General features: G+C 40.2%; 1 protein-coding gene across 1 annotated transcript in view; it reads left to right on the top strand.

Moving 5' to 3' along the window:
* The window catches only part of LOC140370390 (SLIT and NTRK-like protein 3), a 94,778-nt gene that overhangs the window by 7,924 nt on the left and 63,253 nt on the right, over nt 1-23,601 (top strand). The window contains exons 2-5 of the mRNA XM_072457524.1: nt 12,422-12,709; nt 16,211-16,462; nt 18,510-18,625; nt 19,746-20,627. Of these exons, the coding sequence (XP_072313625.1) occupies nt 12,494-12,709; nt 16,211-16,462; nt 18,510-18,625; nt 19,746-20,627 (1,466 nt within the window). The 5' untranslated portion in view covers nt 12,422-12,493. The remainder of the gene's footprint in view (nt 1-12,421; nt 12,710-16,210; nt 16,463-18,509; nt 18,626-19,745; nt 20,628-23,601) is intronic.

Raw genomic sequence — 23,601 nt, 5'->3', positions numbered from 1 at the left:
TCACTCCTCACCTGTGCTGCTGTGACAGTCAGTGGTTGGCAGGGGGACTGTGTGCTGGGGGGATTGGTGAGTCCAGGCGAAGTGGGGAGCCGATGGTCCGGGGCAGATAAGCGAAGAGGAACAGATGCAGGGCATTGTCCAGCTGTGGAAGAGGGAGCATGCAGCTGTGCAGGGGGAGGGGCGGGTGACCGATCAAACCTCAAGAAGTGAGCATTTAAATCATTCACCCACTGTAGATCCCCCTCTGTCTGGGCAGGGGGGGTTTTGAAGCCCGAGATGGTTTTCAGGCTCCTCCACACTCCCTGAATGTTCTTTTGCTGCAGCTGCTCCTCCATCCTCCTCTTGTAGCCGGCCTCAGCCTGCCTGATCTTCCTCCTCAGCTCCTTCTGCACAGTCCTCAGCTCCTCCTTGTTCCCTGACCTGAAGGCTCTCTTCTTCTCCTTCAGCAGAGCCTTCAGTTCACGGTTAATCCATGGCTTGTTGTTTGGAAAACACCGCACCGTCCGGGAGGGAACAATGTTCTCAAAACAGAAGTTGATGTAGTCCGTGATGCACTCTGTGATGGTGTTGATGTCCTCCCCATGTGGGTCATAAAGCTCAGTCCAGACAGTGGTGCTGAAGCAGTCCCTCAGAGCCTCCTCGCTCTCAGCAGACCACATCCTCACCTCACGGGACACCACAGGCTGCCTGCGCACGATGGGTTCATACACAGGCCTCAGATGTACAAGGTTGTGGTCCGAGCTGCCCAGGGGAGGGAGGGGGGAAGAAGAATAAGCCTCCTTGGTGTTGGCAAAAAACAAGTCCAATGTTCTATTCTCTCTGGTGGGGCAGGTGACATACTGGGTGTATGTTGGTAGAACAGAAGAGGGAGAAGCGTGGTTAAAGTCACCAGAGATGAGGAAGAGAGCCTGTGGATGCTGTGTTTGCAGCCTACAAGTGCAGGAGAGCAGTGCTTCACAAGCATTTTCAGCATTGGCAGACGGGGCCACATAGACTGCGATCAAAATCACATGTGAGAACTCCCGGGGCAGATAGTATGGCCTCATGCCAATAGCCAATAGTTCAATATCCTTGTTACATAGCTGCTCCTTCACTGTGCAGTGTTCGGGTTTGGACCAGCTCGTGTTCACATACACCGCCAGACCTCCACCTCTTTTCTTCAAGCATTCTCTCGTTCTGTCCGCCCGCAGCAGATGAAAATTGTCCAAACCTACAATAGAGTCTGGCATTTCTGCTGTTAACCAGGTCTCTGTGAAAATCAAGACGCTGCTGTCCCTATAAATCTTCTGGGACCGCATGAGGCTCGCTATTTCCGTCATTTTATTTTGAAGGGACCTCACGTTACCCATGACTACGGCGGGAACCGACTTCCTGTTTGTCCCTCTCTTCTCTCGGAGTTTACGTCCAGCCCGTCTGCCTCGTTGCGTTTTCCTTAGGATGTCCGCCGGGATAACGTGACGATCTCCGGGTAAGACGACTGTTCTCCGCAGTTTCATGAGTTCCTCCTTTGTGTAAACGCGGTACAGCGCCGGCCGGGGGGCGGGGCCGGAGCCGGGGGGCGGGGCCGGAGCCGGGGGGCGGGGCCGGAGCCGGGGGACTCAGAGCCAAGACACATCGCAACGACACGACGAAAACACTCAATCCAGCCGAAAAAAGTCAAAACAAGTTAATTTAAAGCGATTCCAGTGCGTGTCCCGATCGTTCGTGAAGTTCCTCTTTCATATAAACGTGTACATAAACGTGTACCGACGACACGCCGTACTTTAGCGCGGCCGGAGGGCGCGGGGGGGGCTGGTGGGCTCACTCGGAGCTAGCTCACGTCACAACAACACAACGAACGCAACGAAAAACTCTCAAATCCAGCCGAAAAAAGTCAAAAACAGTTGAATAAAAAAACTATTCCAGCGCGTGTCCCTATCGTACAGTAAAATAGAAAAAATATACTTACTATATTTACAAAATATAGGAGATAAAGCACAATAAGTGTGAGAAAGAAGAGAGAGCGTTTACACCGGGCTGCCAGCTGTACCAGCGCCTGAATACTCTTTAGACTCCTGCATTCTAAAAATGTCCGTTTGCCCGCACCCCCCATACACACCCAGTACTCCAGTCTTTGATTTTTGAAGTTGTTTTAGATCAATATTGTAATTTAAAACATCCAAAATATGTATTAATGATTCATGGGTGGTACAGATTTGAACTATAAGGCAGACAAAAATATATGTTTGTGTTAAAAAAAACAACCTTTTAATACATGATTTTCAATGCCAAAAGGTGCACTGCATAACTTTTCTGGTCTTCAAAAATATGTTATTGCTCGACCTATAATGTGACAAATGTTCCACAGTTTGGCATAAACATTTATTTAGCAGTTATTTCATTATGTGTCTTTTTAATGCTAAAAATGACCTTAAAAACATAACTTCTTGCTGTGAGCAGTGCTGCCTCTCCACAGCTCTGACTTGTAACTTGACATCTACTTGTCTCCATGGAGATAGTTAAGTGAAATGCCGGACTGTGGAACTAGGCAAAGTAAAACCATCTCCATGGAGCACCTTTTTAAGAACACTTGCAACAAACTCATAACTGGACCAATTAACAGCAACTTAAAAAGCTCACAGGGTTTTTGTACAACTTTCTAAGAACTACATCTTAATTAGCCTTGATAAAGCGTGATTAATAAAGATCTGTGAATAAAACAGTTTATGAAGTATTAAAGTAGTGACTAAGCAGGGGTCAGGGGTGTCCAAACTTTGGATTCGGCCCCCAGAGCAATTTGTGTTGGCCCTCATGGCTTCCTGCTAAATTGGCCCAAACAGCATAAAGTGGTTCTTTTTCCTGTAGAATTGAAAAAAAAATAAAAAAACCTTGATGTAATACCAGCGGAATATTAATGTTCCTGTTCATATTAAAGGTGTGGAGGCGCGTCCAGACTATGTCGAACGCAACATTCTGAATGATTCACTTCATTGTCATGTTGTCTGTGGCCCTCTGTGACACCCCTGCCTTAAGTCTTTCATCATGTTTTATTGAGGCTAATAAAAGTGTAGTTATTAAAAAAACAGAGGTGGGCAATATACTGAAATGTAGATACAAAATTTGAATCGAGTATATCGTTTATAGCGGCAAAAGCTTCAAAAAGAGCTGAATACATACGTTTTTGATACATTTTCTATGCTTTTGTGATACATTTTCTATGCTTTTGTTATTAATTTGACAGATTGTTCCCATTCGATTTGATTTATTTACTTCAGGAACAGTGCATTTAAAAAAAAAAAACATTTATTTGTAGGCTACATTTCATCTGCAGTCCCATTCGAGACATGTTTAACTCTATTGGATTGACATAATATCATCAGTCCACCCCTTATTATAAAGTGTTTCACAAATTCTAGCAACATAAAGTTCGTCGCTTTATAGTTTGGATACTGCTCAGAAAAAGGCGATTTTGCGCAGTATTTCTCGCTTGTCTCTGTATTTTTTGCCTCTTATTTGAATTCGACTGCACTTAGATCCAGCCCTACTGCATTACCCAACATTTTCTAATTCACTGCCCTTCCATTTCGACCCCATTTAACCATTAGCGCCCGTGCTGCTAGCCTAACACCGCTTATGCCGCTCACTGTAGATTGCTGGTGTGTTGATCGCCCGCCTGCTCCGTCTAACTCTGTGATTCCAGATTATTACCGGCTGATTAGCGGCTAGCATAGCGACGCCGTCATAATTGCGTCGCACATGGCACTGTTCAAACGCTGTATGATCGGATCAAGATGTTTTATCCAATTTAGATCTCATTAAGACTGGAGAGGCTTGGCCCTGCGCTGCGCCTGTTGTTTCCTCCCGCCTTCCATCCGCCCTATCTTCCTTCCTCGTCTCCTCGTCTCCTCGCTCGCCTCGCAGAGTTTTGGCATCTTCGCCAGTCGTATCGTCGTCGACACTTTGAGACGGGGCGGAAGGCGCTGCCGTGTTTTCAGCGCGCCGGGGTAGATTAAGGCGGATAAACGGTTAATGTTTGATTAATAGGAGCTTCAATTCAGTGCTGATATTTTTGTGTTGACGTTCAAAACAAATGGAATTATGATTAGAGATTGATATTTTGAATGTTTTTTTCCAGTTTACATTTTGACACGTCGCCATCAGGTGTCAGTCAATGAAATAAAATGTGCAGTAATAATCTTGTATCAAGCAGCACAGTTTGGATGAAAATTGAACTGCGACTACTCTGACAATTATGAGAGATTACAATTAGTTTTTGTAGATTGATGTTTTAAAATCAAGCTATAATTGACAGTGCACATTTTAGACTCTTCCAGGAGCAGTAACATTTGAGAAAAGACTGAAATATGAATCTAAAACAAGCGTACATATTGGTAAAGCCTTAGTGCGCAACATTTCAGCCCCAGAATGGTCTAAAATGAAAGGAATTTGTTTCTATTGAACTAAAACAACCTTGAAAAACTTGCTTGCTCACTGTGACGCAGACCTGGCTTGTAACGTGACTTGTTGGAAGGTCTGCTACCTGCTTGTCATTGTAATGATGTTATTGCTTTACCTCTAATGTTACACAGTATAAAGAAAAACAATCCATCGCCATGGAAACAGTTCTAATCCATGGGTTTCAGAATGGATAGAAATTAAGAAATTGTGCCAAATTGTTGTTATAGTGATTAAAGCTGGGTTACTGGATTTTCAAACAGCAAAAAATGGACAGCAATGATTTAAATCTGTCTAACTAGTATCTCTCACGGACCCTTTGTATTCACATGGAATCATTTTCAGGCGAGTGCACAGCTTTTTTAGACGGAAAAGTGAAGCTGGGGCGGACCACCCAAACGCAGCCAATCAGAGCGCTGCTTTAGGTTCTTACTTCCTGGTTGACAAGAAAATAATAAATAATAATAATTAGCTGCAGACAGCGCGCAATGGTCTTATTTTGTCAAAAAGTGCTGCTTTTACAATGTACTCTTTGGTAAATACACACAATTCACACAAATACTGAAAAAAGTACCCCAAAAAAGTGGGTATAATAATAATATATATATATATATATATATATATATATATATATATATATATATATATATATATATATATATATATATCTTTTGAATGGGAAAAAGTCCTCAAAATGTTGCATATAACAGGAAGCTGAAACCCATGAATATATTGTTTTGACTTTCTAGCTTCGTGAACTCATGCATAAAGTTCCGCGGCGCTGCTTTAATATGTATAATAACCTATGGTGCTTTGTGGCCATCAGCTTATCTATAATTTAAGTGGGAATGCGATGGACCTAATATGCAGTCTCATACATCAACTATTATTTATCCATAATTAACATCTTTCTGTCAAAAACTGCATTAACATCAATTTTCCAACATCTTGGACAAACATTTTCTTACTTAAAAAGCCCCTTATCTCACTTTGTTTGGTACTTTTGCTTGTTGATTTGAACCAAATGGAAACTGTTACGCTTTTGCCAATTTACCATCCAGGACCACTTTAATAGATTAGACTAGACATTGGAATATATTCATTTCATTCATGTGTGCCCCCTCCTGTGAATGGAATGTGTTATAGACCTTAACGTGACTTGTAACCTTTGCAAAAGTTACATCAAACTATGCAGTAATGTTCCTTTAACATCTACAATGCAGTACTCACTCTGCACTGCAAAAAGGAAAAGCTATTTGAAAAAGGTTAAGTTGATTTACTCAAACTTAATAATTTAAAATAAATGATTTGAGTTGGTTCAATATATTTCAGACTGCTGTCATTCTAGTTTCACACAGAATTATAAGATAGGATAAGATAAAATAAGATAATCCTTTATTGTCCACACATGGGGAAATTCCATTGTTGCAACGCAGTATAACTGAGGAATTAAAAGGACTTGAATTCTTCATTTGAACAGTTTTCTTTTTAACTAGTTTTAATATATTCAATAGACCTTATATCTTTCTAGATTGATTTCAGTTTACTATATTTCTTTATTATTTAGAAAAACACATACTTCTACATTTGAAAGATTTAATTATTACAATAATTACAATTATTTCTGCAGGTAACGTTGCTATTTTTATGTTGCTAACTTATTATTTTGCAGTTGATTATGACCTGGTTTTATCTCATATGTTGTTTTCAGGACCATCTAGATTGAAGATAAAGGGCCAGGGGTCTTAACTATAACTATTTTCACAGTTTTTGAAAGCAATAACCAATTTGACGAATTACACTTTGTCATTTCGTGGCTAAAAGTCCTTTAAACAGAACAATGCAGCTACTAAAACATACAGTACCCGATCTTTGTAACTGAACTTTGTGTCAGTTTTGGTTCCATGTGGATAGATTTCACCCTTATTTTCCCTTTATCCACCCCGCCCACTTTTACTTCTGACCGCTACTGACCCGTACTTCCACTGTCATTGGCATTTCCAGTTAAGTGGGAATCCCAAACATTTCAATGAAGAACTGAGACGTGAGGGTTGATTTGCGTGAAATGCTCAATGTTCATGTGCACCAACAACGTCAACAATGCATCTCTGGACGGCTTGAAAACGGCTCTGTAATCTGTAGAACTCATGTGCGGTTGAGCTTTGACTATATTTTCATTATTTAAAAAGCCAGAAATAGTTTAAAAATTCAGTCATACCATATATATGACATGTGTTTTGACACAAAACAGAAAGAAGCTAAATATGTCCCCAATATATTCATCCATTTGCATAAGTTATTCACAGTATAAATTCCATCTATTTTAGGTTTTACAGCTTTGTCTATGTAGTTTTTGAAGACAAAAAAGCTTTGAATAGCTTTTTTTTTTTCAAATATCCATTTTGTTTTTATATTGAGTGATTATTTATATAAAAGGAAACAATATGAAGTTTCGAAAAACTTTGTAATTGCAAATATAACGACATATAATAAAAGCTTTGGGCCAAGCACAGAGCCTTGAGGTATCCCGCATGTTATAGTCTTAAATTCTGATAATGTATTCTTTAATTGAACACATTGTTGTCAGTTTTCTAAAATGTTGCATATCTGTGATTTATAGCATTAATTCACCAGGTCATTTAAGTTAAATAGAGTTTGTTAAGTAAGTTGGCCTCGATGTTTTTTCTGCCCCGACCTGTTGTCGGTTTGTTCATAGAAATGTGTTTCTAAGAGGTTTGAACTCATATTTAACTTAAAATAAGCATGTTTAAAGAGTATAAGAAATCAATAACATACTGTATGCTTGTCCATGTACGTGTTGCCATAGTAATACACCAACATTTGTGAGCTTGCACAGAATTAGCTCACAGAATCAGAATTTGGTCCTGGTTCAAACTGAAGAATCACAAGCCCAAGCAAAACCATACAACCAGGTAAAAAAGAAGGTGAATAGACTTTCACATAAACCTAACATATAGCCAACCCTTCCATTATCCCACAAAATATGTTATTTCAATCTAAGTCGCCTGGTTCAACCCCGTGTCTTGTTTTAACCCAAAAGGACCATTTTTGCTTCTAAATGCATGCTCTTCCATCCACGCATTCTTCCACTCACGCTTCCATCAGCGCTGCTCGTATTCAGATCCGCCCGGACAGTTATGATTCACTCCTTGTCATCGCGCTGTGTGTCTAGCCCCCTCTGCCCCTCTGATGCCCATTCATCGCATCAAATGGAGCAGCTCATCGGACGCGGGCATTAGAGAGCCGAATTTGCATGTAGCCCAATTCAGCGCGCATGGATTAAAAACAACACATGCGAGGGATTTACGCTCGAGTGCCTGTTAAGCGGGGTAATATTATTCAGAGCAAGCAGTGCAGCCACTTGACTTATAAAATACACAGGGAGAAAAAAACAAAATGCTTTGTGCAGGTGAGGCAGGTAAATGTTGGTTGTCATGTTTTATTCCGTCAGGGTTTGACATGTACAGAGCTACATAGAGCCGCACTGTTAGTTAAGTCAAGGGAAAAGTGTGTGCCGTGTTGTTTGTTGCCTCGACTTCTTGAGTTTTCGCGCATATTTTACAGCACTTCGCTTCACTTCTCTGCGTAAACATGCAATTTAACTATAATCAACTTGTCACATTTTACATTGCAATCATTTGACAGATTCGGGGTCGAAAGCAGCCACACATTTGAACAGGGTTGTATGGAACAGATAGTGATTTAGGATAATGTCCTCTTTGTGAGCTAAAAGTCCATGGGATTTATTAGTTTAGCATATAATAAATCAGATTTTTCTCTAATGTCAATACTTGTCGATGTGTTTGAAATGTGCAAATTCGAACTGAGGAAAGATAGATTAATACGGTATAGAAATAGATCCCTTTTTGGAGAAATGTAGCTGTATGCTGCATGATAAGACCCACACAAACATAAATTAATACATAGAATTGATAAGTTAGCAATAGTAACAGTTTTCGGCTTGTTCCTGTTGTGGGCTTTCCAACTTAAGGCCCGGGGGCAAAATCGGGCCCACCAAGTCATTAAATCAGGCCTACAATCCATCTTCCAATTATAAAATAAAAAAATACTGGTTTAATTCTGGGTTAGTACTAGTTTAAACCTGGTTTGGTCTTGGTTTAGTCATTGTTTAATTCTGCTTTAGACCTGTTTAGATTCTGGGTTAGTTCTGGCTCAGACCTGGTTGGTACTAGTCTATTCCTAGTTTAATTCTGGTTCAGTCCTGGGTGGGTAATTTAGCAGAGCAATGTTGGCATTTTGTTTGTTATTTCTGACAAAAATCAAATCCATCATTATGTTAATTAACTCATTTATTGAAAGTGTTGGGGATATTTTGTGCCTTGTTACAGTGGCGTGTTGTGCACCCAGAGGCTTTGGCTCTCCGAGAAATCTGGCCCTCGGGAAGTTGAATAGCCCTGATGTAGGCCTACTAAAAATGTCTGAGAATGAGCATACTATACAGCCTGTGTTGTTAGTCGCCTTGACATTTGAGTTTCTGAGTGTACAATTTACCTCTCGAGTAAACATACAACTACAATCAACTTGATGCTTGGAGACAAGACTTTGAAAGCTTTGCCATTCTATAAATCCTGACCCTCTACTACTGCTACTACTATCAAGGATTTAGTAACATTGTGGATCTTTGCTGGTGCCCTCTTGGGAGACATTGGTCAGGAATGTGCCATTTACCTGGAAAAATGGTTTGCCCCTTTGACCCTGGACAATACAGCATCCTGCAAACAACTCGCACTGCAATCTTGTAGGTCCTGTCTCGACTCTAGCTTCTTCACCTCGTTAGTTAAAGCTGTCTTTAATGAAGACATATACAGTATAATGCTTTATTTTTCCCTTGTTGGTCATTACTTTACATTTTATTCTTTGTAAATCACATTATTGATCTAAAACGACTTAGTAACTGAAACGGGTCCATTGACTTCCTGTTCAAAACTACAGAACTGATAAGTGGTATTTACCAGTTAGCAAGCAGCAGATTTGAATGTATGTGTTTTTAATGTTGTTGTTTTTTTGGATCATTGCATTTACAGAGCTGTGGGCGGGGATAGGGGTAGGTGGACATAGACATTTTCTAAACATTCAAGCCTCAAATCCAGGACAACACAGGATTACTCAAGCATCCATGAATCATTTGAATAAATTATTATAACATGATTAAAAGCGTATAAAAGTTGAGTTTACGCAATATTTAACCTTTAAACATGTGAATTATCGTTATATTTTATATGCTTTCGAAAAATAGCCAGTATGTTTTGCCCTTCCATTATCTTTTGTATGATATTGTTTGGCGAAATAGAGACGTCCCAGATGAAACTAAACGCTTTTTGCTTTCAGTTTTGTAGGACATTTTTTTGTTTGAGTTCCATAATTATGGCACATTTATATTTTTCGCCTATTCTTGTCTGTTGAAGTCACCCATTAATGCACATAACCTTAATTAACAAACGTATTTCATAAACGAATCTGTGTTTCACTTCATACCGCTCATTATTCCGTCACTTTCGACATCAGAGCGTCTTCTTTTGAGATGATGTGTCCTTAACTCCCCTCAGCTTTGTGGAGCATCGCTTATGCCAACACGCTGTGCTCTTTCCACTGTGGCCTTCAGCTACCCATGAATTATTATTATTATTACTACTTGTAATGTTCATCTTTTACCGTGGCATTTTGATTCTTGGATTCTTTTTTAATGTCTGTTTTGAATATTCGTGTGATCCTCACCAAACAGAGCATAATATGTGAATGACAAAAGGTATGTTTTCATGTGCAAACAACATTAGACCTGGTTTAAAGGTCAAATCTGAATAAGGTTGATTTAAAGGGTAAAATAGTTTAGTAAATGAGAGTACACCGTCTTTGCGTGTGTATATTTAAATAGTTTGTAAGTTAATCTAAATTGAGTTGAGATGTGTGTGTATGTATTTTACGTTGTTATTGCTGCTATAGGGCTGTGCCATTCACATATTTTTCATTGAGATTTCTAATTGTCAATAATAAGAGCGGGAGCAAAATGAAGTCGAAAGAATAAAGTCTGGCGGTAATGCAACACTTGGATTCCAACCGCCATAAAACAACAACAACAACAACAACAACAACAACAACAATCCTCTGTCCATATGTCATGTCGCCGTGCCCTCTGTGGAGTGCCCTCTGTGGAGTGCCCTCTGTGGAGTGCCCTCTGTGGAGTGCCCTCTGTTGAGTGCCCTCTGTGGAGTGCCCTCTGTGGAGTGCCCTCTGTGGAGTGCCCTCTGTGGAGTGCCCTCTGTTGAGTGCCCTCTGTGGAGTGCCCTCTGTGGAGTGCCCTCTGTGGAGTGCCCTCTGTGGAGTGCCCTCTGTGGGTCTGTTTAAATACCTGGAGAGGGTATTGCAAGCTTAAACCTGCTCCAAGTTGGACTTGTGCATATTTTCAGATCATAAACGTATTCTCAGTCTTAAAAACAGCTTTTGAATCTTTATCTTGCCCTGCTCCGGCGCTCTTTGGTCCGAGCGGTCACTACTGCGCATGGTCGGAGGGCTGTTCCACCACCAGATGGCGAGGCTAAAGCGGCGACACACACCACTGAACCTAATGACTCAAACTGGAGGCTATGTTTAAACCCCAGGTTTAAGTGCCCCTCTGTGTTTTTAAAGTCCATACGGGTTCACTGGACTGGCTCTGATTATTTGCTAATACTGTTAGTCCAGCAGCTACTGTTTTCCCCTCATTTATATTGTTCACACTCGGGCTGCAATGATGAATCAACTAATTGTGACTATTCGCCTACAAAAATAATAATAGTTTTATTTTGATAATAGTTATTTGGACCATACAGAGTGTAAAACACATAAGAAAAGACATTTTAAAACAAAGACTACCATATTAATATGTAATTAATTTTATTTGTAAACATTCTCAAACTAAAAGCCTTCGATAACCATATTTCTACCTATTTTTGGTTTATAATTTATATTAAAGGCCTAATATGTAATATAAATACACATTTGACAAGTCAAATAATGGAAAAAATAATTGCTGACTTGTGGACTACTAAAATAATGTTTGTCACTCTCACTTTGCACTACATTTATTGTAATCTGGGTTGTATTACATTGACTTTACACAGTTTTATAGAAACATGTCGGTGTAATCCCTCATTTGTCCAGGAGTGTTTCATTGTAGAAAGCAGTTGTCGTCTGGACTCTGTTTTTGGAAAAAAAACAGAGAGTTGGGAACACAGATATTTATCCTACTCTGAGTAAGTCCTGCCCAGCGGGCGGGATCTCCTGTTAAAGGGACTATTTTGAAAAATACCATCTTTGTTAACTAACAACCCTGTAATGGGCTATCAACATCCTATTGTACACTGACTTTGGCTCCCTCCTCACTGAGTACCTGATTAGCATCAGAATTACCTGGGCGTCTACCGCTCCAGGGTTTCAAGGCACTATTATATACGACTGGAAGGTTAATTCTTAAACCTCTGTTTCTGTTTTAGGACGGATTCTCTTTTTTAACAAATATTTCCTCTTTAACTCCTCTTTCAAACCATCTCTTCTCCTGCTTAGAATCTTCTCCTCACTGTCTTTGATAGAGTGGTTTGTGGCTTTAAGATGCAGATGCACGGCGCTCTGTGGTCCTGAGTTTGCATGTCTTCTGTGCTGATAAAGCCTCTTGTGAAGTGGCTGTTTAGTCTCTCCTATGTTACGCTCTTAACCACTTTCCTCACTGCACTGGACAGAATACACCACATTGCTCTGTTTTTGTGTCAGGATCTTGTCCTTAGGGTGAACCAGCTTTTGTCTTGTCAGTGTTGCCTGATTTAAAATGAACAGGAATTTTGTGTTTTATAAGAGTTTGCAAGAGTAGCAGTTAGTCTGAACAGTTTTGGACATATATTACAGTCTGTGTGATGTAACTTTGATTCCTTCTCTGTTTGAATATTCTTGTGATTCTCTCTCTCTGTTCCTCCAGTGCGGTGAGGGGCCAATGCCGGGCCTTACCCCCAGCCTGCTGAGCTGAGAGGGGACTCGCACACGGGTCAGGATGCAGTGGGTGGCCCTGGCTGTCACCCTGGGGTGCGTGTGCCTGTCGCGCTCGTCACACAGCCCCACCCCTACCCCCACCTCCACACACACCCCGCTGGTGGACAACTCCGACGAGGAGGTGGACGAGCCCTGCTTCGAGCCCTGCGTCTGTGAGGTCAAAGAGGGCGTGTTGCAGGTGCACTGCGATGGCCGGGGCTTCACCAACGCCAGCCAGGTGAGAGCCACAGCTCCACTTTCAGACCTAAAAACTTCTGTTTGTTCGAAGCGTGGTTACAGTAGCTTTATTCATTTAAACATCCGACCGTTTGTAAAGTCAAGGCTGTGTTTTTGTATATAACCACCAAAGTCAGTTAGAGAAATCACCAAAACGGAAGAAAAAGTGCAACTAGAAAAACAAACATGGAGGCGCCTGTGGCAGTTTTTAGATCACAATTGTTGGAAACGAGAACCATTTATTTGTTTTGAAACTTTTTTGTCACTTTTTAAGGGGACATATTCTGCTAAATTAACTTTGATGAGCTTTTAACCTTTATACAACAGGTTTCCTCATCATTTGTTTTTTCAAAGTTGTATTGGGATTGATTCCTGCGTGTATTGTCCTGCTGAGGCTCCAAAGCTCAGAGAATTCCTGTTTTGACCTATCCCCTATCCCCGCCCACATTCCTGTACTTAGTTGAGTTTATTTGAAAAATGAAGACACTGTAAAATGAGGATCTACTTATGTTATTGTTCAATACTAAGTACCTAAAAAAGCATAATATGTCTCCGTGGAAGTTGGGCGTCCTCAGGTCACTACTGTCCACAGCGGTCAGTCCTCTCTGTGTGTGTCTCCAACAGCATCAATGAGCACATTAGATTTTCTGATACACACCAGCAAGTGCAACTAGCAAATAGCACACATCAGCCAAGTTCTTTTCCAATTTCATTTGTTTGTTGACTTCACAGCTTTAGGCCTGCAGTGTTTAATTGAGTAGGAAGCAGGTCAAATGATTATACTCAAAATGCAGATTTTGTGTTTTGGTCGGATTGTCAGATCCAATTAAGCTTTATTTCTACAATTTGGAGTTTTGTGAACAAAAATCTATCTTGTAATCATAAAATCATTTACATCTGACAGGATGTAGTAAAAAGGACACAATACAGTTAATTGTGGTTAAATAAATTACTACAATGATGCTAAAGGCTCAGACCTTTTTGGTTTAGAACATATTTTGCCACTGTTTTGCTGTGATCATTTCATGTATCGTATCAGGCAGATTTGCTGGATCCCAGTGGTGACTTTAATTAGATGTATTCAGATTTACTATTTATTAACTATCCAGAATGTCCCATAATGTTTGAACGTTTACTCATCCAAAGCTGTACTGTTGTTATTTTGAGGATAAATAACTGTAACGTAACTCAGTTGGATCCATTTTCAACAAGTTAACTGTGTTTTTAGGGGTGAGAAAAGTGAAAAATCCTTAAAGATAACGTGATTTCCTTTATTTAATCTCAGTTTAACCTTGTTTTACATCAGTATCAGACACAACAGCCGAATATTATTTCCCCTCTATTGTGCAGCCCTATATAACCTGTGCCATTTCAAAGCAGAACAGTTAGAGGTGGTCTGGAGAGATATTGATCAAAACACATCAAGCAGAGAATGTAAACCTAAAGCCTTTTTTCTGCGTCCTTTGAAATACTCAGCTCATTTATTATAGAGCATCTGCACATCTCCGGGCCTCTGTTTCCCGATGGCACTTTACACAGCCGTGCTTTTTAGATATGAATTGACCTTTTCAGATATTGCACCGAGCCCGTCGCGAAAACAGGTAGGTCCCCGAGCATTTGAGGGAAGATTTGATTTGAGCGCGATTGAAAACAGATGCCATAAGTGGTGTGACTCAGCTGCGCAGACGTGTGGGAGGTACGGGTTTGGCAGGTAACGCGGTCACTACTACTGCATCAGCCAACTCATCATGACATCGTGAAAGCAGAGCAATCTTGACATGTTTTCTATGCTTCAGCCGTGTTTAATTTAGACGCTTTGAAATGAATATGGGATCAGCCAGAAAAGAAAAAAAAGGTTGCGCAGCTACGTTAACGAATAATAAAAGGCAATTTGTTTCTTCACGAGGAGCATTGATTAAGTTACACAGACGTAAGTGTTTATTGAGTTTTACGCATTGTTATTCTGATTACAATGATTTAAAACATCGATACTTTGCTTTGTAAGTAATATGTTGCACATTGTACTTAAATGTTGAACTCAGTTTCGTTAAATCACAGATACAGGAGCAATTATTCATGTGATACTTTTACTTAAGGTTTGAAGTGCCTGTTTAAGAATGTACAAATGTATTTAAGAGCTACTAAATAATTAAATGTAGGGATTTTGATGTAGAATATTTTTTGGTTCAACAAAAACATATTTGTTTCAATATTTTTTTATTTGCTAACGTGCTAAAAAAGAACTCCTGAGCCATGGCACATGATGAGAAGTACTTTGCACTTTTAAGTCCAGTTCAAAATGTAATGGATAAGAAAGTACAGGCACATGTATCAGTACTGCACTTTTACTTTTGTGCTTTATTATCTTCCACTGCTGCTTGAATTGAAGTATTAAAATGCAAGTTTACTGAAAACTGATGTTCATCTTTGAGCTCTGATTGGACACAATTGTCTTTCTTATGGTTCTAATCCCACCAATACCTTTTAAGGAACATCAGCCATTTTCTTTCAGAAAGTGTTGCTTTTAAATTACAATTTAAGGAGTAAAAGGAGTTTTCCTGAACTAGAAGTAATTTACGTCAGGCTCAGGCCCTTTAATCCTCTCGACACCTGCAGCTGTCTGCTCCACTGCCTCATCCATTCATGACATTAAGGCCAGACTCTGAAGGTGAATAGGAAAAAAGAAATACATTTATACATATCAATGAGAAACTTCTTCTGTAGTTTACTTAATTCAATCCAAGCAGAGAAAAGTATTACAAGTTTTTAATCATGTCATGTTTTCATAAGGCATTTTATGTGTAGAAATGGCCAAAATTGCACATATTTGGGACATATGAATCTGAAAAAAAGATAAAAGTCAGCTTTGAATTTCTTCCTTCAGATTTTTGACATATGAGATACAAAAAAAATCTTCTTAGATATCTTATTTGTCATACGAGTGAACTATATTTCACTGAAAATTGCAGTCAGAATTCAAATTTTGTTAAACCTTTAATAAATCAAGCCTGGAATAAGACACTAAATCCAAGAATCTTTCTGTTCCGTCAGTCAAACTTTTATTATGTACAAGATTGTGAAGTTTGGTGTGTGTAGGTGTTATTGTCAGGGCTGATTTTTGCATTTTGAGAAAACCACCTTTAAAATGTATAAATAAATCAATGGATGCAAGTAAGTTGTTTGAAAAAAATAATTAAACACATTAGGTTCAGATTGGGATGTCAAGAGCATTCGGTTAATCGATAATCTCAATGATCATGTTACAATAGAATCATTATACTAAAACATTTCAGTTACTCCAAAAAAGTCAAGCTACATGTGAAGCACTTTTGAATCCATTCGTTTCACGTGACAATATCATGAGTACATAAAGCTCGTCGTCGTAAAATCGTGATGTTTCCCCTTCGTAACAGTAAAACCTGATCATCTTTAGGTGCAGATTGGACCGTGTTTGTTGTGTCTCCACGTGGACTAATCTCAGCCCCCCCAATCCTTCTTCCAGGTGTCTCACTCGTGGGTTCGCCCCTTCAACCTCAACCTGCAGAGGAACACGCTGAGACGCCTGTACGCCAACACCTTCCAGCACCTGGGCAACGCCGTGCTGCTGAACCTGGGCAACACCGCGCTGCAGGACATCAAGGTGGGCGCCTTCAACGGGCTGGCCAAGCTGAGGAGGCTCTACCTGCACGAGAACAAGCTGGAGGTCTTCAGGAATGACACCTTCTTGGGCCTGGAGGCGCTGGAGTATCTGCAGGTAGGCTCTCATAGCTTTGGTAACGCTGCACAGGTCTCGACGCTCGAATTCAGACGTTTTCGGAGAAGCATGGTCGATAAAATGTGACTCAAATCTGTGAATGCAACAGCCCCGAAGTGTCTGATGTGGAGAAGAAAAAGGACAAAACCAGGAGTCGAGCTGTTGTCACGTTATGAGACAGACTATTAAGAGGGAGCACCATTTAGTCAACTAATAGTCATCTTTATCTTTTGTTCTTGAGAGGCAAAAGTTGATATTTCATCTTTGTCACACTTTACAAAACCATTTCAGTGTAAAATGTCATTGTTTTTTGGCACTTTTCTAGCTTTAGTGTTGTTGTCTGGCAGCGTTTGAAAGGTTTATCTGTTTAATTTCCCTCTTTCTAATACAAGAAAAGTAAATGTGACACTGGTTTTAGTCAAGATTGAAGCAGAAGTCAAGATAAACGTGTGATCTGCGTGTTCAGACTGATTTAGTACAACATATAAAAGTGGCCTGGTTCGCATTTAAAATATTCTGATTTGAGCCTGTTCACACTGTCATGAACAAATCAGATTTTGGTCACATTTGGGCATAAAAATCCAATTGGAGCCGCAGCGTGAACGTAGCCTAAGCTGTTGTAAAAGCTTGTGTTTATTTGAAAGGTTAATGCAGTTTGTCATTGGTACATTTACAGAATTATTAGATTACCCAGTAAGAGTACATGCTCTCGAAAAGACAAAGTGAATAAAAAAATAATAAAATCTCTTTCATCCTTTAAAGGAGACATAATTGTGCAAAATCAACTTTTAGCTAGTGTTTCCTCATCATTATTTTACTCAAAGTTGTATTTTGATTGATTCTTGCATGTTTTGAGTAAAGTGAGTATCGAGTATTTTCACCTACCCCCTATCCCCGCCCTCATCCTTGTACTTAATTGCGATGATATAAGAAATGAAGACTGTATTCAGACTAAATGGGATTGAGTTCTAAAATGTCACGTCGACACATTTCAAAATGAAAACCTCTGCAGCTTGTTACGGTGAAATGTCACTGGGCTGATCAGTTCTGCAGGTTTGAACGGGAAGTTAATGGATCTTTTTTAAATTATTAAGATGTTTAAATAAATAATGCGGTTTGGAATGAACAAAATGTAAAATTATCATCTACTTATATTATAGTTTAATATTGAGTACCTGAAAAAAGCATAATGTCATTTCATTGTTGCCACATTAGTTTGCCTTTTTGGGGGGCATAACTTCCCTTGTCTAAACCTGCACGAGAAAGAAATCAGATTACTCACATCAGAAAATGATCAGATTTTTGGCGTGCATGTAAACATAACCAGTGATATTAAGATAAATTGAAGCTGAAACATTTTCTTAGTTTTGAGAAAAGTATAAAAATGAATCCACAGCACAAACAAACATATTAGAGAATGTAATATACAGTATTTTCCGGAGTATAAGTCGCACCGGCCAAAAAATGCATAATAGAGAAGAAAAAACATATATAAGTTGCACTGGAGTATGAAATGCGATTGCAAGTGTGAAAATAACAAATAATATCACATATAAGTCGCTCCGAAGTATATGTATAAGTATATAAGTATAAGTCGCACCCCGGCCAAAACTATGAAAAAAGTGTGACTTATAGTCCGAAAAATACGGTATCTTTATGATGACTTGAAACGTCGTTGCCTACTATTTTTTATCAACAAATGCATAATGTTTCTTGTTGTTGTTGTTGTTGTGGTGTTGCTTTTAATGGCGGCCAACTGAAAAGGTGCATTTACTGCCACCTACTGTCTGTAGTTGTACGTCTTCTGTAGATGTAAGTCTTTAAAGTATGTGTTTTACGCTATACCCTTAAAAAAAAGAGAGAAAGAGGGAGAAAGAGAGGGAAGGAGAGAGCGGAAGACTAACATATTTCGACATGATCCAGTTCTAGAACGTTAAGACAACTTTTATGACTTGATTTCAGATGAAAGCCCACGACAGCGCGCCGTGTCTGTATCGCTGCAGTGACTGTGCTGATTCTCTCTCTCTCTCTCTGCGTCTGTCTCAAGGCTGACTACAATGTGATCAAACGAATAGACAGCGGGGCCCTGAGGTTCCTCCACAAGCTGCGAGTTCTCATCCTCAACGACAACCTGATCCCCGCTTTGCCCGCGCACCTCTTCAGGTAACCGCGGCATATTGATGTTTTTCCTCCCGTGTCATTTATCTTTTAGTCGGAATGTGATCCATTATTTTTTCAACCATGCTCTTTGGGTTTTGGAGGGATGGACCTGACAAGATTCAATTTGTTTAATCAATCACACTTTGTTTATCTTAGTGATTTTAGGCCAAATTGATGCTAGTGGGAAAGTAGAGGGAAATGAGCAACATTGTTTTATCTACATTACATTGCAACGGTATAACAAAACAATAATTTACCTGGGAGTCCAACAACAAGATAAGCACTAGTGTCCATTTTCAATTAAAAAAGGGTAAATAGTTCTTGCCGGTGGTGTAGTGTTAGGGGTGCTGCAGATGTGTGGTTGTTACCGCTTGCCAAATGTCGAATTAATTAATTTGTGTCCTGGCAAGCACAATTCGTACACAAAGTGACTCAAGCGTACTCAAAGTGCTTCACATAACAGAAAAATGCATTAAATCACAATACAAACTGATAAAAACATATATACAATAATCATTATAACATTTACTTTGAAAGAGAAGAGTGCATGTAACATCTGTTCAGTCATATGCACACCTAAACATCATTGTTTTTTGTAAAATGTATTATAAAGTTGTTGTATTTCCTATTTATTTTGTAGGTCAGTGGAACTCAAACCTTCCACACAAAATACCACCTGAGAAAATAGATCCAAACCAGGTCTATACACAGGGTCTTAAGTAGGGCTAGTAAACCAGGACCAAAAAAATGGCTGTTTTTTAACAAGATGAAATCCAAAGGACAAAAATGTAGCTAAATTTTACTCCAAATTTAGCAGAGAAGGTCAATATATCGGTCCCAGTATCAGTATCACGTGAAGAGACAAAAAAGCTTAATAAAACAATGTTAGGTAACTGAAAATCAATAATTTTATCATCTTAGAGTTGATTTTATCTCTATAATAATAACAGAAAATTAGAAAAGCATATTTACCATGTTATAAACCATATAATTATAATTAAACAGAATAAGTTTAAAAGCCCATTGATCTGTTTTGCATGTTCATACATTTTCACTAAACGCACTCTACTTTGTTCAGTTGCTACCCCACTTACCACTCTCCTTGGTGCCTGTACCTCTCCAGATCGGTCTCCCTGACTCACTTGGACCTGCGGGGGAACCGTTTGAAGAGCCTGGCATTCGCGGGCACTCTGGAGTACGTGGGGCGCTCTCTGATGGAGCTCCAGCTGGAGGAGAACCCCTGGAGCTGCGGCTGCGAGGCGGTGCAGCTGCAACAGTGGCTGGCCCAGATCCCCTACACCGCTGTGGTGGGGGACGTGACCTGCGAGTACCCCTTCCACCTCCACGGCAAGGACCTCCGCGAAATACCCCGCAAAGAGCTGTGCGCGGCCCTACCCGACAAAGATCTCCAGGCCGAGGGCGGCGCGCAGCCTCCGCACCCGCCTTCTAACCCCAAACTGCGGGTGAGACCCACCAAACCCTCCTCCATGGTCCACGGATCTCGGCAGAACACGCACACTTCTACGTCGTCGTCTTCCTCGTCGGCCGAGCGAAAGGAGAGGCAACCCAAGCCCACCAAGCGACCCCGGGCGTCCAGAACTCCGCCCACTGCCCGGAGCCCGCAGAACCCGCCGATAGCGGGGTACCAAACACGCCCGCCCATTCCCATCATCTGTCCCATCGGCTGCACTTGTAACCTTCACATTATAGACTTGGGGTTGACGGTCAATTGTAAAGAATGCGGGTTTCTAAATGTATCGCAGCTCACCCCGAGGCCTCTGAACGGGCGGAAGTTGTACCTAAGCGGGAATCTCATCCAGCGGATCTACCGGACGGACTTCTGGAACTTTTCGAGCCTGGACCTGCTGCACCTGGGGAATAACCGGATCTCGCACCTGCAGGAGGGGGCCTTCTCCAGCCTGAGCAGCCTGAGGAGCCTCTACCTCAACGGGAACAACCTGGAGAGACTCAGCCCGGACATGTTCCTGGGGCTCTACAATCTGAGGTGGGTCGCAGAAGGAATGATGTGATTAATAATGCGAGGCAGTTACAGTGATCAGCTCGTTTACTTATTCACACTTGGGGTTGAAAAGATGAAAACACAGTGAAAATGGACTTTGCTCAGCGGGTAAATCAATAATATCTGCAATTCACAGAAAAAAAATAAGGATTAATTAAGTAATTGTTTTGATTAAATGCAGACAGCACACGACAGTTTTATTTTGATCAAGAGCTGCTTTTTCAATATATATCACCATTAGGGCAAAACCATTTTTCGCAACTACAGTGGCTTGAAAAAGTATTTGTCACATCATGACCACAAATTCTATTGGCATTTTTTAACAATTGTGTGAGGCTTTTTATTGCCCTTTCACAAAAATGGTAACAAAATGTCTTTAAGTTTGTGGCCGTGACGTGACAAAATGTGTACAAACTAATCAAAACAAGTTTTTCAATTCTAAAATGTTTCACAATAGCATTTTCTTTTCATACTTCCTCTAAATAATTAACATTACCATATGCACAGTATATGATCTAACATACAGGTTGATATCTCTGGCATCAAGGCTAACTGTTGTCATGGTAATGTGCACCGTCTTCATCAAAAATGCCTCTCATCCATGCCCCCTTTTAAAGTTTGTTACATGCTTGATTACATAAATACATCATATAATATCAATACTGCATTAATATTGATACACACAACTAAAGCAGAAACATATTTTTAACTCATTTCTCATTTTCTCTTTCCATTTGATTGTTGCCATAGATATAAAAAATCTATTCAAAACTGAATATTTTATCTTGTAATTGGAAAATGTCATTAGCTTAATTTAGTCAGCCATCTTATTTTTAGCTGATTAGAAACGCTACTAGATATTGATACACTTTATTGAGCGTTTTCAACATTTTGTAACTCATGTTGTAACTTTTGCATATTGAACACACCTTGCTTTCTATTATTACTTCATGTATTGTGTCTTTATTGAGCATTTAATATTGTTGGACCCCTTTGTGGGAGAATTGTGAAGTGAATTGTGTCTTCATAATCAAACACATCCCAACTATCCAGCACAACATACATAGAATCATTATACAGAGATTAAAACCTGCGCTGATGCATTTTTTATGTGCATGAAAGTCTCATCCTGTGATCAGTGTGGTGCCAATCACATCGTTGGTAAATGCTTTGACTCACAGAAGAAAAGAGCTGATGTTTCTCCTTCTACTTCCTGTTGTTCCTCGTGCTTTTGCCGAGAAGTTGGAACCGTCTTGGCTGTGGACTTTTTAGGATTTAGGACTTTGATCACGTCGTTTCAGTCTTCAGCTCTTCCATTGGGGCTACAAAGATGTCTTCTGCTAGTTTTGGACGGTCAGCCAAAGAGTCTTAAGCGTCTCTTTGTGCATTGACCTCGTCCACACACAAACTTCATCCACATAAACTTTTCTGTAGCCTTGAGTTTGTCTTCCAACTCTTGTTTCTCGAGGAGCCAGACTTACCATTTTCCTTTTACTTCCCCTCAGCCTCCTTGTGTCCTCTCTTGATCCTTCTTGTTGAAGGCCTTTTATTTCAGCCACAACTTCTTTCCAAAATCTCCGTCTTCTCCTCAATCCAAGTTTGTTTGTTGGCCTGTCACTCTTCCTTTGTCCTTTGTGTCTTTGTTAATTGTCTCTTTCAATATTCCTCTGCTCTTTACTCTCCTGATCGGCCTCGTCTTTGCCCAACTCCTCTGCCCTTTTCTTCACCTCTCTCCGTGTAGGTCTTCATTTTATCCCAACAACTTCTCCCTCTCCAGGAGCTAAAGCTTTTCTTTGCCTGTCACTGCTTGTCCTCCTGGCAGGCCTTCATTGTGACCGCCCACAAATGATCAGAATGACCAAATGAACCTCAAAAGTCTCCCTTAACACAGTCTGTAAGAAAGAAAAGGTCCTGTCATCGCCAATCCTTGCAAACAGTCGCGGTTTGTTCCCATTTATCCTACGCACCTCAAGATGGATGTGTGAAGTCTCCTGTTCTTTTTCTGGTTTATTCTGCCTTATTATGGTGACAAGTTTTTGATGCTAATGCAGCACTGGAGGCTTCATAAGTCTCTCAGTATTCTCATTTTGATGTCAGTGATGATGTAATATCGTCAAAATATATTTCGTGATCTATGGGGGTGATACCTTTGTGGTGATACCTTTGAAATCTTGTCCCATCCCTAATGGGGGGTGAATCAGGTCTGCCACGCCTTTGACATGAAATGTTTTGGCAATGATCGAGACTACCGGACCAAAGTTCCACCAAAGCGTACGTAATTCCTCTTTCCATTTTATTTATAGTCCACACAGATCCACACCACTCCTCTCGTTCACGCCATGAAAGTGAGTTTCTCTGCATGTTAATAAATCAATAACCCCAGAACAACTTCTCCTCCGTCTTCACACTTTGTTGACGCCCTGATGGTCACGTTTTATAAAGGCTAATGCTTGGTCGGAGCAGATTCTGCCTCTAAAAGATGCAGAGGCGGTTAGTGTGAACATTTTGAATATATTAAACAGCCAAATTGTCCCTGTATATCAGACCAAAGGAACACGAGGAACCCTATGATTTGACTTCCTGTTTCAAACTTCCTGCAAATGGGTGGTTATTTCTTGCCAGAATCAGTTTTGGTCCAAACACACAACAAGTTAGTTGATGCTTTATCTCGCAGCAAATTGACCATATTTTACATAATCTGCTGCAACTGGTGTTCTGCCAAAGCCCGGCTGACTGCTATGGCCAGATTTGAGTGTTTTCCCTTTCGCTTTGACAAGAAGAAAAATAAATAGATGTTGCTGTCGATATGTCGTGATTGCAATTTAAATGTCCTCTACAATTTGCATCTATGTAAAAGGAATAAACCTGGAAGTATTTGTAATCCATACTAATGACGATACTTCACATTTTAGACCATACCAACCCATATAATGATTGTTTTTTTCATATTCTGATTCCA

Source organism: Eucyclogobius newberryi, unplaced genomic scaffold (genome assembly GCF_026437365.1).
Source record: "Eucyclogobius newberryi isolate DKJ021-1_F unplaced genomic scaffold, fEucNew1.0.hap1 SCAF_21, whole genome shotgun sequence".
Taxonomy (NCBI): domain Eukaryota; kingdom Metazoa; phylum Chordata; class Actinopteri; order Gobiiformes; family Gobiidae; genus Eucyclogobius; species Eucyclogobius newberryi.
The sequence above is the reverse complement of the archived record's forward strand: the minus strand, read 5'-3'. Positions and strand labels throughout refer to the sequence as shown.